The following is a 14,621-nucleotide window of genomic DNA, read 5'->3' on the forward strand; positions in this document are numbered from 1 at the left end:
CCCCCCGCCACCGCCCCCGGCGTCACAGTCATCACTCATTTTCCTCATAGTGCTTATCTTTATCAGGAATGATTATCTGTTTTCCTCTCTCCTACTAGATCAGAGATCAGCAATTTTTTCCTGAAAAGGGCCAGATAATAAATAGCTTGGGCTTTGTGAGCCCTATGGTCTCTGTTGCAACTCCTCAGTTCTGCTGCTGTAGCACTAAAGAACCATCAACAATGTGTAAATGAATGAGCATGACTGTGTTTTAACAAAACTTTATTTGCAGACACTGAAATTTAATTTCATATTAATTTTCAAGGGTCACAAATTATTCTTCTTTTTATTTTTTTTCAATCATTTAGAAATGTGCAAACCATTCTTAGCTTGGGGGACATACAAGAAGGCAGTGGGCTGAATTTTGCCTGCAGGCAATAGTTTGCCCTTTCTTGTGTTAGAACATCAACTTCAGGGGTTATTGTCTGCTTGATACATTGCTATATCCCCAGCACCTAGAGCAGTGCCTGGCAGCCAGTAGGCTCTCAAGAGATATTTCCTGAGTGAGCAAGTGAACAGATCTATGAGTTGGGTAGCGAGCCACTGAACTGTGGAGTTATGGGTGAACAGATGAGAGCTGGCAGTCCTACTCTTGGGGCCTCAATTTACCCCTGTGTGAACCTAGGAAAGGTCCCCCAAGAAGTCCTAGAAAGAGATCAAAAAACTGAAGCCAGAGTTGCAATTCAGCATCTTTATTCTTCCCCTTTAGCTCGAGGGTGATCCTGACAAACAGCTTCTGCCAGGAGGAGGCAGAAAAGACTGGGTTGGGCAGGGGCTCCCCAAGGACCTGGCCTCCCCCTCCTCCCGTGGGGCTGGAGTTGGGGTTAGGGCCATGATCCAAGCTCGGCATCCCCTGGGGAGGAAGGGAGAGGACCACTCTTCAGCCTCTGTAGCCCCCTACCTCCAACAGCCATGTTGATGGGAAACAGCCACGTTGATGGGAACCAGCCACCTCCACACCCCAGGCAGGAGGGACCCGGGAGAGCAGCCCCATCTTACTCCACGTGCACAGGCACATGCACACGGGGGCCCAGGCGGAGCAGGGCTTGGTCAGTGTCCAGATACATGGCTCTGGCCTGTGGCCCAGTTGGCAAACATGAAACCTAGACTGATCGCCATGAAGAGGACCCCCAGGATACCAAAACACAGAGCCTGTGGATGTGAGGGAGAAAAGATGGAGCTGGTTGGGTACCTACACCCAAGCTCCTCCAAAGGATGTTCCTCAAGCCCTCCACCCCCTCCAGAGAGTGCCCCATTCATTCATGACCCTCCTTTCCTGCTCCCTCTCCTTCCTTAAAACCAGCGCCTTCCTGTGAATCCTCCTTCCATCTTCCTAGAACTCTTCAGGGAGTACTCTCCCACATCCTCCTTGAAAACGTTCCAACCCTCTTCTGAGAGTGCTCCTTCCATCTGTCTGAAGAATGCTTCCTCTAAGCCAGCCCCCTTTTGAGTGCTTCCTGTCTTCTTAAACCCTTATTGTGCTCTGTCTGCTCAGGCCCTTCCTATGACAATCTCCTTCATTCTTCCAGACCATCTGCCCCCCTCCCCGCCAAGCCACCTCTTGAAAATGTTCCTTCAACTTCTAGCCATCCTGGAGTGCTCCCTCCTCAGAATGCTCCCTCTTTCCCCAGCCCTCCCCTGGAATGCTCACCTGGATCTTGGGCCAGGAGTAGAGGGGCTCCACCTCAGAGGGTACAATGCGGAGGTAGAAGACGCTGGGAAGGATGAAAATGAGGCTGGGGGCTGAGGTGGACCCTGAAGGACAAGCAGGAGGGACAGAATCAATGTAAGTTTGGGGTACAAGGCCCATATTAGGTGGGGTCTGGGACTGGGGTTGGGGCTACTGACCGATAACCCCAAAGATATCCCGGATAGTTGGCACGCAGATGACGAGGACATTGACCAAGACAAGGAGGATCAGGGCTATGGCCACATGGCGTGGCCAGCTGAAGGCCTTGCTTGGGAAGAGCAGCTGCTGCAGAGCCCGGCGGATCTGTGACCAGAGTAGGGTAGGACACAGGTCAGGGCTCAAGCACTACCTCCCCTTCCATGTAGTCATCTGTCTTTAACACCGCCCTCAGTCTGAGATCCCTGATTTCCCCTCCATCTGACTGTCTCTCCACCCTGTCTGACCATCCTTCTATGCTCCCACCTTCTGAATGAGCATCCTGCCTCCCTTCTGTCTGACAACCCATGACTCTTCCTTCTGTCTGATCATCCATCTATTCCTCCACTCACTGTCTGAAATCTTGTCCTCCTCCTCGATCCAACTATCTCTGCCTCCTCCTGTCTGACCACTCACTTGTGCTTTCACCCTGAGATCCCTGTCCCTCTCTCTCCATCTGACAACCTCCATATCTCCCCCCTCTGTCTAGTCATCCCACCTCTCCGTCTGAGAGCCTTGTCCCTCTTACACCTCACTGCTCCTGCCTCCACCCTTTTTCTGGCCATCCCTATTTCTCCATCCTGAATGTCTATCTGTGCCTCTTCCCTGTCTGACCATTCCTGCCTCCCTCTTCTGTCTAGCCAGACATCTGCGCCTCCTCCCTCCAACTGACTGCCCCTGTCCTCCTGATTCTTTCTGTTCTGCCATCTATGTCCACCTTGTGTCTGACCATCTATTTTTGCCCTCTCTGTCCATTTGACAACTCTGCCTTCCCTGTCTGTCTGTCCCAACCTCCTCTATCCATCCATCCATCCACTCCCATCTCTACTGTCCATCCAAACATTCCTGTCTATGCCCTCTACCCATCCATCCATGTCCCTCCGCTCCATGGGCCCACCCTCGCCCCCAACGCACAGGGAACAGCACGACTGGCACAGTGAGAGTCACCGCAAGCAGCACGGCTAGGCGCACACAGAGGATGAGCAGATCCTGCTGGCTGTACATGTGCAGCATCTCCGCCTCCACGCTGCCTGGGACACGGAACATGGGATACGGGATGTGACTGGAGCACCAGGACCAGTGTCCCAGAAACATATACGTGTGTGCGCGTGCGCGCACACACACACACACACACACACAGACGGTGACAAAATCTCCATGTGTGATGCGTAAAGTCCCTTTGGAAACTGATGGGTCTGAGGGCATGGAGGGAAAGTGCTCAGGTTCCTGCCCAGCAGTCTGTCCAGTCCCCACCCCAGCTCCCTACCCAACCCTGGCCCCAGCCTCACTCACTGTAGAAGGTCAGGTAGCCAAAGGTCGCTGTGAGTGCATACATGCAGAACATGGCCCCAATGGACACGTTGGCCACGGCCTGCATTCTGCGCTTGGAGGGCCTGAGGTATAGAGGTCATAGAACTGTCATGCCCAGACCCCTGGACTTGGTCCAGGCCCCTCAAAACCAGCCCCCATCCTCCAGAGTCCCCTCCTCCCAGAGCTGATGTTCAGCTAGTACACACTGGGATGCCCATCTCTGCCTCCCCTGTACTAGCCACGCCTCCCTTCTCTGTCCATCCATCTTACCCCATATGACCATCTTGGCCTATCTCTCCGCCCATCTCTGCCTCTCTCTTCCATTAGACTGTCACAGCCTCTCCCTTCATTCTGATCATCCATGCTGTCCCTCTGACTGATCATCCATACATCCCCCTATCATATCATCCCTGCCCTCCCTTTGTCCATCCATATCCCTCTCCATCTGACCATCCCCATCTCCGCATCCCATCCACGTATGCCACCCCTCCATCTCATCTTCTCAGCCTCCCCACTTGTCCATTCACACTTGTACTGGATGTTAAAAGAGTAGAATACTTAAGTCCCAATTAGTAAACAGTCACTGCCCTGCGTCCCCCAAGGCCTCCTGGCCACCTCAAACCCCTCCCTTGGCACAATCTAGCCACAATCAAGCTACAGCACAAGGACTGTTGTAGGGCTTATCAGACATTATGACTATCACCCCACCTGCTGCCCCATCACGCATGCCCACTTGCCTGCCCACTCACCGGCAGAGTTCTGTGTAGATGGGCAGCACCTCAGGGTGGCAGACAAAAGCAAAAGCCATAATGGGCACTGTGTAGAACATCTGGGGGAGTGGCCCAAGTACAAGAGATTAGAGCCTGCAGGGTTCCATCCTCTCCTCCCCATCCCCCCAGCCCCACCACTGCCCTCCATATCAGACACATGGAAGCCCCCAGTGTCTGATACCTGGCTCCACTCTGAGCAGAGTGCACTGTGTGACAGAACCAGAGGACCTGAGTGCGGTGCAAGGCATAGACATATGCCTGCACACCAACCTGTGAGTCAGCTGTGAACATCTGGGCCTCACAGCTTGTGTTGAGGCTTGGGGGGCTCTTCCTCTCCACTGCTGTCTCATTGTGGCCTATAGCACAGCCAAGCTGGAACTTCTTATAGATGACCTGGGGGAGGGAGGGTGTGGAAGTGAGGTCATGGGGAAGGCTATGTCTCAATGCCCCAAACTCCCTCCACACTTTTTCATGTCCTTCTCCCTCAGACTCACCGAAATGAGGAAAAATAGCATACAGGTCAGAGAGAGACCACTGGTATACCCCAGGTAGCCTGCAAGGGGCAATATATGGAGCCTCAGAAATCAAGGGACCCCCCCAGAGCAAATATCAACCCCCCAGGCTGGCCTTCAAGGCCCCCTCACCCCAATTTTGCCACACTTTGCACAAACTTCTACTTCTACCTGGACCACCCCCCCCCACGCACACACACACACTTAGCAAACTCCTATTCATCTGTTAAAACCCCACACCAAACAAGCTCTCCTCTGGTATTCCATAGCCCTTGAAAGTGGAGATTCTTTGAATCTGGCTCCCCTTCTCTAATTCCACCATCCAATGACCAACGCAGGAAGCCTCTTACCCAAGTGTCTCATGAGGGCCAGTGGCAGGATGATTAACACACTGACAATGATGATGAGGAGGTTTCCCTTCAAGAACCAGTCCCTAAGGAGACAGGTAAACATAGTGACTAGCTGCCTATCAAAGAAAACTGTCAGGCAGACGCTCATAGAAGACAGCTGGACAGAGAGGTTTCTGCATGCAGTCAGGAGAGATGGGCTGACCCTTCACCTGTGAGAAGTCATCCAGGTGGTTACAGAGACAAATGGCACAAAATGATTGACGGAAACAGCCAGACGGATTATCAGACTGTCAGTCACACACAGTCAGAGGGATATAGCTGGAAACACACACACAGCTGGACAAAACTGTGCCATCAGACCTCAGATGGACATACAAGCAGATGAGCAAACAATACCCCACATCAGCCAGACTCACATAGTCCAACACAAGGTACCAGACACAGAGAGAGTCATGACCCTGGTATGTCTGATAGGTAGAACACCAGTCTGATGATCTGGTAGGCAGGCAACAATGCAGAGTCAGACAAAAAGTCAGAAACACACATGTGTGGTTGTTTGAACAACTCAAGGTTTGTTGAGCACCTGAAAGTGGCTGGGCCAATTTGGCCACACAGTCAAAGATGGAAATAGAGACAGAATCAGCCAGCTGACCACTCAGTTGGAACCAAGCTCAAAGAAAGAGCAGGATCTGTACAGAGATTGGAGGGAGGTGCCCAGGCGAGATAGTCTGTGAATACAGAATTGGCTGAACAACTGCTCATTTATTCAAAAGAATTTTATTAAGTGCTTACTATGCTCTAGGTATTCACACATTCTCTTTCTACCTTAGACACACAGTTACACAGACCTAAACCAACAAAGCACCATTGGTCATATATACAGTGGGAGCTAATTATAATAATTAGACACACCTAGTCACATAGACTGTCAGCTACCTGGATGGTTTCAGGATCAAACCAAAGATCCAACAGGATACACAGAATCAGCTATCATATACAAACAATTGAAAAGATTCAGCCAGCAGATGGATCCAGAATTAAACACACAGTCAGCTGGATACATACTCAGAACAACAGGCAAACATACATGGCTAGAACCATAATACAGAAGGCATATACAGTTGTAGTTGAGGATCACACACAAACAGCCAGAAAGAATTTGCCAGAACGATGGTCACCAAGTTAAACACAGAAAGTTAAACACAAATCACGTATACTTAGCTGGCACCACGGTACACTGCACACACACGTGCACATATTCTCTTGGAGTCAGTGACCATACACTTATAGCTAGACAGATTCAGTCAGCCTAATGGACCCAGAATCAAACAGAATCCACTGGACAGAGAAAGTCAGAGTAAGCAAATGTCAAACACACATGGTTGGAGCCACAGTATACAGGCCACAGCTGTAGTCAGCTAGCATACAGATGGCCAGAGAACCTGCCAGTATAAGAGTCACAGAATCAAACCCCCGGACAGAGTTTAGGTCAACTGGCTAGGTACAGCCACACGGTCAACATCAGAGTACACTGCACACACAGAGTCAGCCAGAACAGTCACAAAAATCAACACATGGTCTTACTGGACTCCTACAGCCAGAGCAACAGTCACACATACTACTGGCATCACAACACACAGGAATCGCAGTCTGAACAAACTGGCCTGCCCAAATGTCTCAAAATGGAAGACCTGGAGGTCAGCTGGACACACAGTTGAAGCTAGTAGCCAGACCTCACGGGCAGAATCAGTGGTCTGTGGGCCAGAGCCAAGGGGTGTTGCACACTCACCCCTCAGGGTCCATGTCCAGGAAAGTGCCGATAACCAGGGGGAGTTCGGATTTGATGATGAACAGGTAACTGGACATGGCTGGTGCAGGTGGGGGGAGGTGTAAGCAGAAGGATCCCTCTCATCTCCCTCCCACCCCAGCCTGGGGAAGCCCACCTCAGCCCACCCTCTTCCCACAAGCTGACCCCCACCTCCCAGAGTCCTCACCCCCAACATTGTGCAGACAGATGACCGCGGCCACCACTACCTTCCCCACAGGCCCCAGCGCCCTCTGTCCCAGCTGTTCATAGGCTCGGATGCCTGGAGGGGAGGGGACCAGAAAGGAACAGGTTGTGGGTCGAGGAGGCCAGGCCAGGGGTGAGTTGGAGGCCAGAGAGTCTGGGAGCTGGGGAGCTGGGGCTTGGGCTAATTGGGCCTCATTGTTGGGAGCTAGAGGTGAGGGCTAAGCAGATGGGGTTGGAGTCTGGTAGGTGGATCTGTGGCCAGGGAGAAGGTTGGGGGCCGGATGTGGGTAGTTGGGGTCTTGGGGCAGGATATGGACTGAGGCCATGGCAGGAGTGAAGTCTGAAAGCTGGGGGCTGAGGACCAGCAGTCTCAGGGTTGCTGCGGGGCTGGCTTCCATGGATACATGTGCTGGAGACTGAGGGGTGGGGGCTAGAAGTGGAGTGGAGTGGTCTGGGGTAGGGGGTCTGATTTGATGGCTAGACTGAGGGCTGAGGGTTGCGGATTGGGAGCTGGGAATCTGGGAGCCCAGATGAGGTCTGAGGGCCAGGGTGTCCTCTGAGGTCTGGAGCCCAGAGAGCTGAGCGTGGTGTCTGGGGTCCTGGATCCAGGATCTGGGGTCCAAGGTCTAGGTTGAGCTCTGGGTCTCACCTACAACACCAGCACAGGTCAGCAGGAGATGGATGGAGTACGAAGACAGAAGAGCGATGCAGAGCAGCAGGGCCCTGTGGCAGATGGCACTGCTTGGACTTGGCCCCCAGGCCTCCCGCCTGCCCACCACACCCCTCCCCCACCCCAGACTGCCTAGGACTCACAAGAAGAAGAGGACCCCTGTGTGGGCCATGGCATAGGCCAGCCCCAGGATGCCGCTGCCCATGATGGCGTTGCTGAGGTTGAACACTGACATTCCAAACGATGTCTTCCCCTCGAACTGCGGGTAAGGGGCAAGGCCCGGGCACACATGGGGAGGGGGACCAGGGAAGGAGACCAGTGCTGGGGCCTGGGAAAGACTAGGGAAGAAGCGACTGGGGCAGAGGAGAAGCCCAGGAAGGGCCATCAGAGGAAGGAAAAAGATTTGAAGACGAGGAGAGCTGGGAAGGGAAAGGCTAGGTGAGATTTTAGAGGGGAGCAGCTGGAAGTGGAGAGGAACAGGGAAGGGTGGGGCAGCGACCAGAGGCAAAACAGCTGAAGGGAATAACCGGGAAGAGGGAGCAGTAGGGGAGGGGCTGAGCTGGGCAAGGTGCAGCTGGGACAGATCCTGTGGGGTCACTCACATCCATGAACTGGGCTGGCTTCCTCCCAGGAGAAGGACTATGGCTGGGCAGGAAGCCCTCGTGCTCCTGCCTGTAGCTAGAATAGGCAGGGAAATTGAGGCTGATGAGAAGGTAATTCTGATCCCTGACCTCAACCCCTTGGGTCCCCGACTCACTCCACAGCACCCCCAGGGAGGGCTCCGTTCATCTTTGGATCCTGCAGTTCCATCCTGTGGGCAGAGAAATGGGGTGGGGGGTTCAGAGATGGAGCAGGGGGGCTTACAAAGTGGGGAGAACTAGATGAAGGGGGTCGGGGGGGGTCCGATAGCGACAGACAGATAGATATAGAAACAGAGACACAAAGATGAGGTGAGGGGAACAGGAACAGAGGGATTAGAGAGACAGGGAGATAAGTGGAGATAATTGGAGACAAGAGGGAGAGGCCGACAAAGAAAGAGGAGAGAGAGAGAGAGAGAGAGAGAGAGAGAGAGAGAGAGAGAGAGAGAGAGAGAGAGAGGACTCAGGGGAGAGACGCCAACAGTTACTCACTGAGACATGGAGAAAAAGAGGGCAGCAAGAGATAGAGGGGTAGAGACAGAGACAGAAAGAGAGAGATACCGACCCCTCAGCAGATGAGATGGCCATTTGGAGCTGGGATAGCCTCTCCTCCCAGACCCCAGACTCACTCTCTCTTGCTGTCTGTCTCTTCCCTTCCCCGGTCCCCCGCGCACCCCCCTCTTCCCTCCACCCTCACCGCGTGGTCATGCCTCTCACTCCTTACAGGGACACGTGTCCGCCTGACTGCCCCACCCCTCCTAATGCCCCCTACCCCCCTCCTCCCCGCCTGGGCCGCCAGCCTGAGCCCAGAGCTGATGCAACCTGTTGGAGGGGCTGAGGATGGGAGGCGGGCTCAGCGACCCCAGCCCCCCACCCCCTGGACGCGGCAAACTGCTCTCTGCCACAACTCTGAATATTCTCACTAGAGGTCAAAAGCAATTCCCCAAACTGAACCCCCCTCCAGGGATAGAAGTGACCCAGGGACCCTCATTTAATCCCCCTTCTAGGGACTAGAGAGGTATTTTCTGGGACCCTTGTCAAGTCTTAAACACTCCTATTCCAGTAGAAGTCACTTTAGAGACACTTCCAGACTTGAGATCCTTTCTGGGCTTGGGGTGTCTCAGGAACATGGCCAAGCCCTAATTTCCCCTCCTGAAGAGAAGCTGTCTCTGAGACAATCATCAAAAGCCCCCTCCCAGGGCCTGATGTGTTTCCTGGGGTGGGGTGTCTCTGCAATCCCCACGCAAGCCTGGAGCCTCCCTCTTCTGGATGGAGTGTCTCTGAAGAAGCCCCCCAGCCCTGAACTCACTTCCTGGGAATGCCGTATCTCAGAAACCCCCATTCAAGGTCCCCATCATGACTAAAACTCCCTCCAGGAAACCCCCTACCCAAGCCCTGAATCCCCTTCCTGGGTCGGGGAAGGCTCTCAAGGAGCCCCATCGTCAGCCATGAGCACCCTCTGGAGCCTCCCACCCACTCCTGAATTCATTTCCTGGGATCAGGGTACCAAAAGGATTCCCCCTCCCATTCAATTCCGCACTAGTGCTAAAAATGCCTCCAGGGAACCCCTGAGCCCTCTCCCAGGACCCCCATTCGTGCCTTGGGGACTCAGGAGCCCCACTCGATGGCCAGCACCCCCTCCTCACCTCCCTGCTCCTCTCAGCTCTTGAAGCGGCAGCAACTCAGAACTAGGGCTCTGGGACCCCGCCGGACGGCAGGGCTCCCGCTCAGCCAGACCCTGCCTTCGCCTGCCCTCTGACCAATCAACTCCGCCGGGCTTGCTCAGCGGCTAATCAGCACTGCCCGGGCCCCATCTGGCAGGCGGATTTTTTTTCCTGTAAAGTTTTAACTTTCATTCAGTTTCCCTCTTCTGGTTCTGGGCAGGGGGAAGTCGTGGGGGGGTGTGCCTCCCTTCATCTGAACCCACATGGAGGGAAACAGAGGTTTCGGGGGAGGTGGGGGAGGTGGGCTGAAAGATCAAGGGAGTAGATCCACTCCTAGAGAGAGGGACAGACAGACAGAACTGACTCAGGGGTCAGACATACCGTGGGATGGGATGGATGGCAGGAGGAGAGACAGAGATAGGAAGAGAAACAATCCCAAATAGAGACAGGCAGGCAGAAGAAACAGCACAAGGACAGACAACAGGAGGGGACAGAAAGACAGGGTGTGAGGGAGTGGTAGACAGGCAGAGGGGCAGTCAGCGAAGAAAGAGACTCAGAAACGGTGGGCAAGGAGAGGCTCTCGCAAGCTCCTGGATGAATGCAGATGGACAGGTGGACACCGCCAGACACATCCCCAAACAGAGGTTAGGAACAGACACATTGGCTCAAAGGGACAGAGCAAGTGGCTGAGGCAGAGAGACACATGGAGGGGCAGGTGGCAACAGGCAGAGAAAGTCAGATTCAGGCAGAGGAGCAGACAGACCTGGGGACAGCAGTGGGACAGGTGCAGGGAGAGGCACGGCCAGGCCACCAGAGGCTGACCTCAGACAGACAGCCCAGCCGAGAGAGGACCCTAGATCTTGGGGGGGGGTCCCTAGAGGGAGGCAGGGAGGGCACTTGTAGTTGGGCGGGGAGTGTGGATACACACTGTCTGCAAACTAGGCACACCCTGAAGTCCTGGACCCCAGCCTAGGCATTGGGTGGAGCCTGTCCACACCCTAACGGAGGAGCCCCACTGTCTGTCTGCCTGTCTCTCTTAAATAGGGGTCTGTCAGTTGACTCCATTCGGGCATGTGACAGGCATGTCTGCGTCTCCTGCAGGAAGTCAGGCGGGGTGGACATGGGGTCCAGGCCCCACTCGACTGGGCTGTTTGAGGCCCAGGTGGACAAGAGGCCTCTGTCCCGGCCCCTCCACCCACCTGCCCACCCCCCACAGGGAGCACAGAATTCCCGGAAAGGCCAGGGGCTGGCTGGGACTTCAAAGCTAGCCTGGAGGCTCCCACCCCACTCGCAGTGGGAGGAGGGTGGGATGGGGCGTTCACTTCCCCACAGCAGGAGAGAGACTCCCGCACACTCAGGGATCGCAGCCCCATCCAGGGGCTTAGAGATGGAGGCAGGCTCGCCATCACCCACAGAGGTACAAACTCGCATGCAGACTCCCAGCCACACACAGAGAATTCAGGCTGACCAATACGAACACGCGCAGACGGCACACGGAGAGCCCAGGCCATGGGACAGCCACATACAGCCACACAGAGTGACTTAGTCTTATAAGTATCATCACCCACTGAGCCGCACACAGAGATCACAGATGGATGCAGGGATAGGCTCACACTGCTTTACAGCCACTACAGACTCACAGACATCATCACCCACGGACTCACAGCCACACCAAAGAGAACCAACAGGCAAATCACACACAGACTCACAGCCACACACAAGAGCCAGAGCACACAGACAAATATGATTCCACAGAGCCGACAACATCATACACAGGCCCAGCATCTCCCATACACACGATTCCAGGTTCAGATGACCCTGCAGGCCAACGTCCAGGTTCAGCCTCTATCATGATACCTCTGTGCATGTGAATTTGTGTATGAACTTGTGACCACATACAGCTCTGGTCACAGAGAGAGAGGCACCCACAGGCAGACACGATTGTACAGACAGAGAAGCCACAGTTACAGACACATGCACAACTGCATTCAAGCAGACAGGTGCACACAGCCGTGTATACACAGCTATTCACACAAATCAAGTCAGGGAAGACATGCACAGGGAACACATATATAGGTGCACAAACTGGAAAAACAGGGATGCAGAGAGTACACTTACTATCATTACAAAGAGGAAATGCAGAAAATACACCTAAAGCTGCATGAAGAGGAAACAAGGGAACATACACTGGCACCAAAAGAAATGCCCTTAGGGAGCACACACCTATAGCCACTCACCGAGGAGAGATGCAAACATGGTGCCAGAGAAGAAAGACACACAGACATCGGAGACACACACACAGAGGAGAGACAGATAAACACACTTCTCACCCACGAACATTACAAAGGAGACACATAAGCACCCAGGGAACACACACACACAGCCCCATGTAGATGAATTGTGCAAGCAGATGGGACCAACACACAGTTGTCAAAAAGGAAACACACGAGTTGGATAGGCAGCGACAGACACAAGACACAACCAGGCAAGTAACATAGTAAGACACACGTGGAACTCACATACATGTGTTTGTTGCTGGGAACATGTACAGGTAGCTGAGATACCCTCAGGGTATTCATACACAGGCGCGCAGGCGCAAGCCAGCGGGTGCACACACACACACACACACACACACACACCACTCCCCCGTCTATCCCGGCCTACTCCGTGTCTCTCATCTCTCTCCTCTTCCCCCCTGAGAGCCATTAAACATCTGTGCTCCAGGCCAGCCAGGGAAAGAGACACCTGTCAGCAGAGGCCTTGGCCCAAATGACTAAGGGGCGGGGGGACGGACCTGGCTAGGCAGGTGTCTAGATTTCAAGAAAAGTTTGAAGTGTCCCATCCAAAGAACTAGTGAAACTTCAACAAAAAACAGATGCCCTCACCCACCACCTCCCAGCAGCAGCTTCCTCTGATCATTGTCTTCCCCTCCAAGGGCCAGCCCTGCCCTCCCACGTTGCCCAGCACAAGGCCACCTGGGCACAGAGCTGGAGGTCAATGAATTCTACTTATCAAGTGTCATATTATCATCATTATTTTTATTTCTGCCGAGTGAACTCTTCTAGGGGAGGGGCAAACCTTCATCCAGCTCTGCACCCCATAGCTCAGCTAAGTTTCAGGGCATTGCAAATAGCAGGTGTTCCACATATGCTGGTAGGAGGAAAAACAAAGGGAAAGTGAAATCTGGCTGCAGAGGCAGCCTGCTTTAGAAGGAACAGATGTCTTTAAGCTTGACCGAGGCCTTGAGGCCGCGCCAGGGATAAGAACGCTTTGTTCGTTCATCAAAGTAGGGCCCTTTCTCAGGGTCATTTAAGGCTTTTGTTGGTTCATTAAAGCAGACCCTCGTGGGACATTTGGGATTCCTATCGAATCTATTAAAAGTCAGTTTAGGATCTTGTCAGTTCTTCTAAGCAGACCCCTGCTTTTCATTAAAACACTACTCAGCAGTCTTCAGGGGAGGGAGCCACGGAGCAAAGCAGTTAACAGCGCGAGCTTTCCCAGCTCTGCCACTTAGGAGCTGTGCGGCCAGGAGCAAGTTTCGAAACCTCACTGTTTCAGCTTCCCGCAGGGCTTACTACTGCCTAACTCAGGGCCATGGGGAAGATTGAATGAATGAATATAGGTAAAGCACTAAGAACAATGCTTGACATACAGTAATAGCTCAATAACATCTTTGTGAAAGGAATTAATGAACACTTCTCTGCCAGTGAAGGCATCCCCCCACTGAGCTGGGTTTGGATTCTAATCTCTCCTTTCATGCAGGCTCCCCACGGATAACTCTTCCGTCCCTCAAAGCAGCCCCTGGACTGCAAGGCTTTTTGAGTCAGTGTCTGGTCCCCTGCGCCTGGACCACCCCCGTCTTTCCCTCACGTGGTAAGATGCCCTCCAGCACAGGGCCGGCCTGGCAGCTCCCCTCTCCTTGACCTTTTCAGGAGGCTGAGGGGAGGACACCTTTACACTCAGTGGGGTGCTGGGTGGGAGCTGCAGGCGGACACCCCACTTCGGGAAGAGCCTGGGGAGTTCAGAGCCTGGCTCCTGTCCCCCAATCCCCCCAGCCCTGCTGGAGGAAGCAAGCTTCTTTGCAAAAAATTAAACATCCTCTTTGTGAGAGGCAAGAAAACAGGAAGCGTCCCACAGGGTGAACATGGGCCCCCAATGCCTGGCACCCCCTCCTCTCTGTGGAGCAGCGCCTGGTGGCTTGAACCCTTGCTTTCTCACACTTGCTCACCTCTGCAGGGGAGCCATGTTCCCACCGCCCCCTACAATGCCCTTGAACTCCGCTGACAAGCTCTGGCTTCCTCCCTGGCTCTCCAGGGTCTCTGCGCGGCAGTCTACACCTCCTCCCAGGGCCCCACATAAATGCAGAGCACACCACTACGGAAAGAGTGAAGGAACAAAGCAACAAAAGGGTGAATTCAGCAAACATCTATTGAACACCACCTGTGTGCCGGGCCCTACTCTAGGCGCCAGGGAGGCAGCAGTGAACAAAACAACAGAAACCCCTGCCTAGCGAAGCTCACATTTCTAAGGAATGATGAATCTATCGTTCAGTTGTTTGAATACTCGCCAAGCTCATTCCCACTTCAGGGTCTTTGCACTTGGTGTTCCCTCTGCCTGGAATGCTCTTCCTCCAAACATTCCTAGGGTGTGCTCCCCTTCAGGTCTCAGCTCAAATGTCACCTCGTCAGAAAGCCTTCCCTGACCACACTGTCTAAAATAGCAATTCAACCCCTGTTACTCTCCAATCTTTTCACCCTCCTTTATTATCCTT

At 53.7% G+C, this 14,621-nt stretch overlaps 1 protein-coding gene across 2 annotated transcripts; it reads right to left on the reverse strand.

The window, feature by feature from the left end:
- Positions 1 to 715: 715 nt before the first annotated feature.
- On the reverse strand, positions 716 to 9,933 carry SLC38A5 (solute carrier family 38 member 5). 2 transcript variants are annotated; one of them, XM_061179534.1, is made up of 16 exons: positions 9,833 to 9,933; positions 8,306 to 8,359; positions 8,151 to 8,226; positions 7,692 to 7,807; positions 7,528 to 7,601; positions 6,862 to 6,954; positions 6,657 to 6,735; positions 4,868 to 4,950; positions 4,500 to 4,558; positions 4,276 to 4,398; positions 3,985 to 4,064; positions 3,218 to 3,318; positions 2,840 to 2,955; positions 1,888 to 2,032; positions 1,691 to 1,794; positions 716 to 1,191 (listed from the first exon to the last, which is right to left on the reverse strand). In XM_061179534.1, exons 2-16 carry the CDS (start codon positions 8,356 to 8,358, stop codon positions 1,090 to 1,092), a joined length of 1,404 nt encoding a protein of 467 aa, XP_061035517.1. In that variant the 5' UTR covers position 8,359; positions 9,833 to 9,933; the 3' UTR covers positions 716 to 1,089. The 2 variants fall into 2 exon arrangements, with proteins under 2 accessions (XP_061035517.1, XP_061035518.1); XM_061179535.1 differs by lacking the exon at positions 9,833 to 9,933 and adding an exon at positions 8,816 to 8,841.
- Positions 9,934 to 14,621: the final 4,688 nt, after the last annotated feature.

Source organism: Eubalaena glacialis, chromosome X, assembly GCF_028564815.1.
Source record: "Eubalaena glacialis isolate mEubGla1 chromosome X, mEubGla1.1.hap2.+ XY, whole genome shotgun sequence".
Taxonomy (NCBI): domain Eukaryota; kingdom Metazoa; phylum Chordata; class Mammalia; order Artiodactyla; family Balaenidae; genus Eubalaena; species Eubalaena glacialis.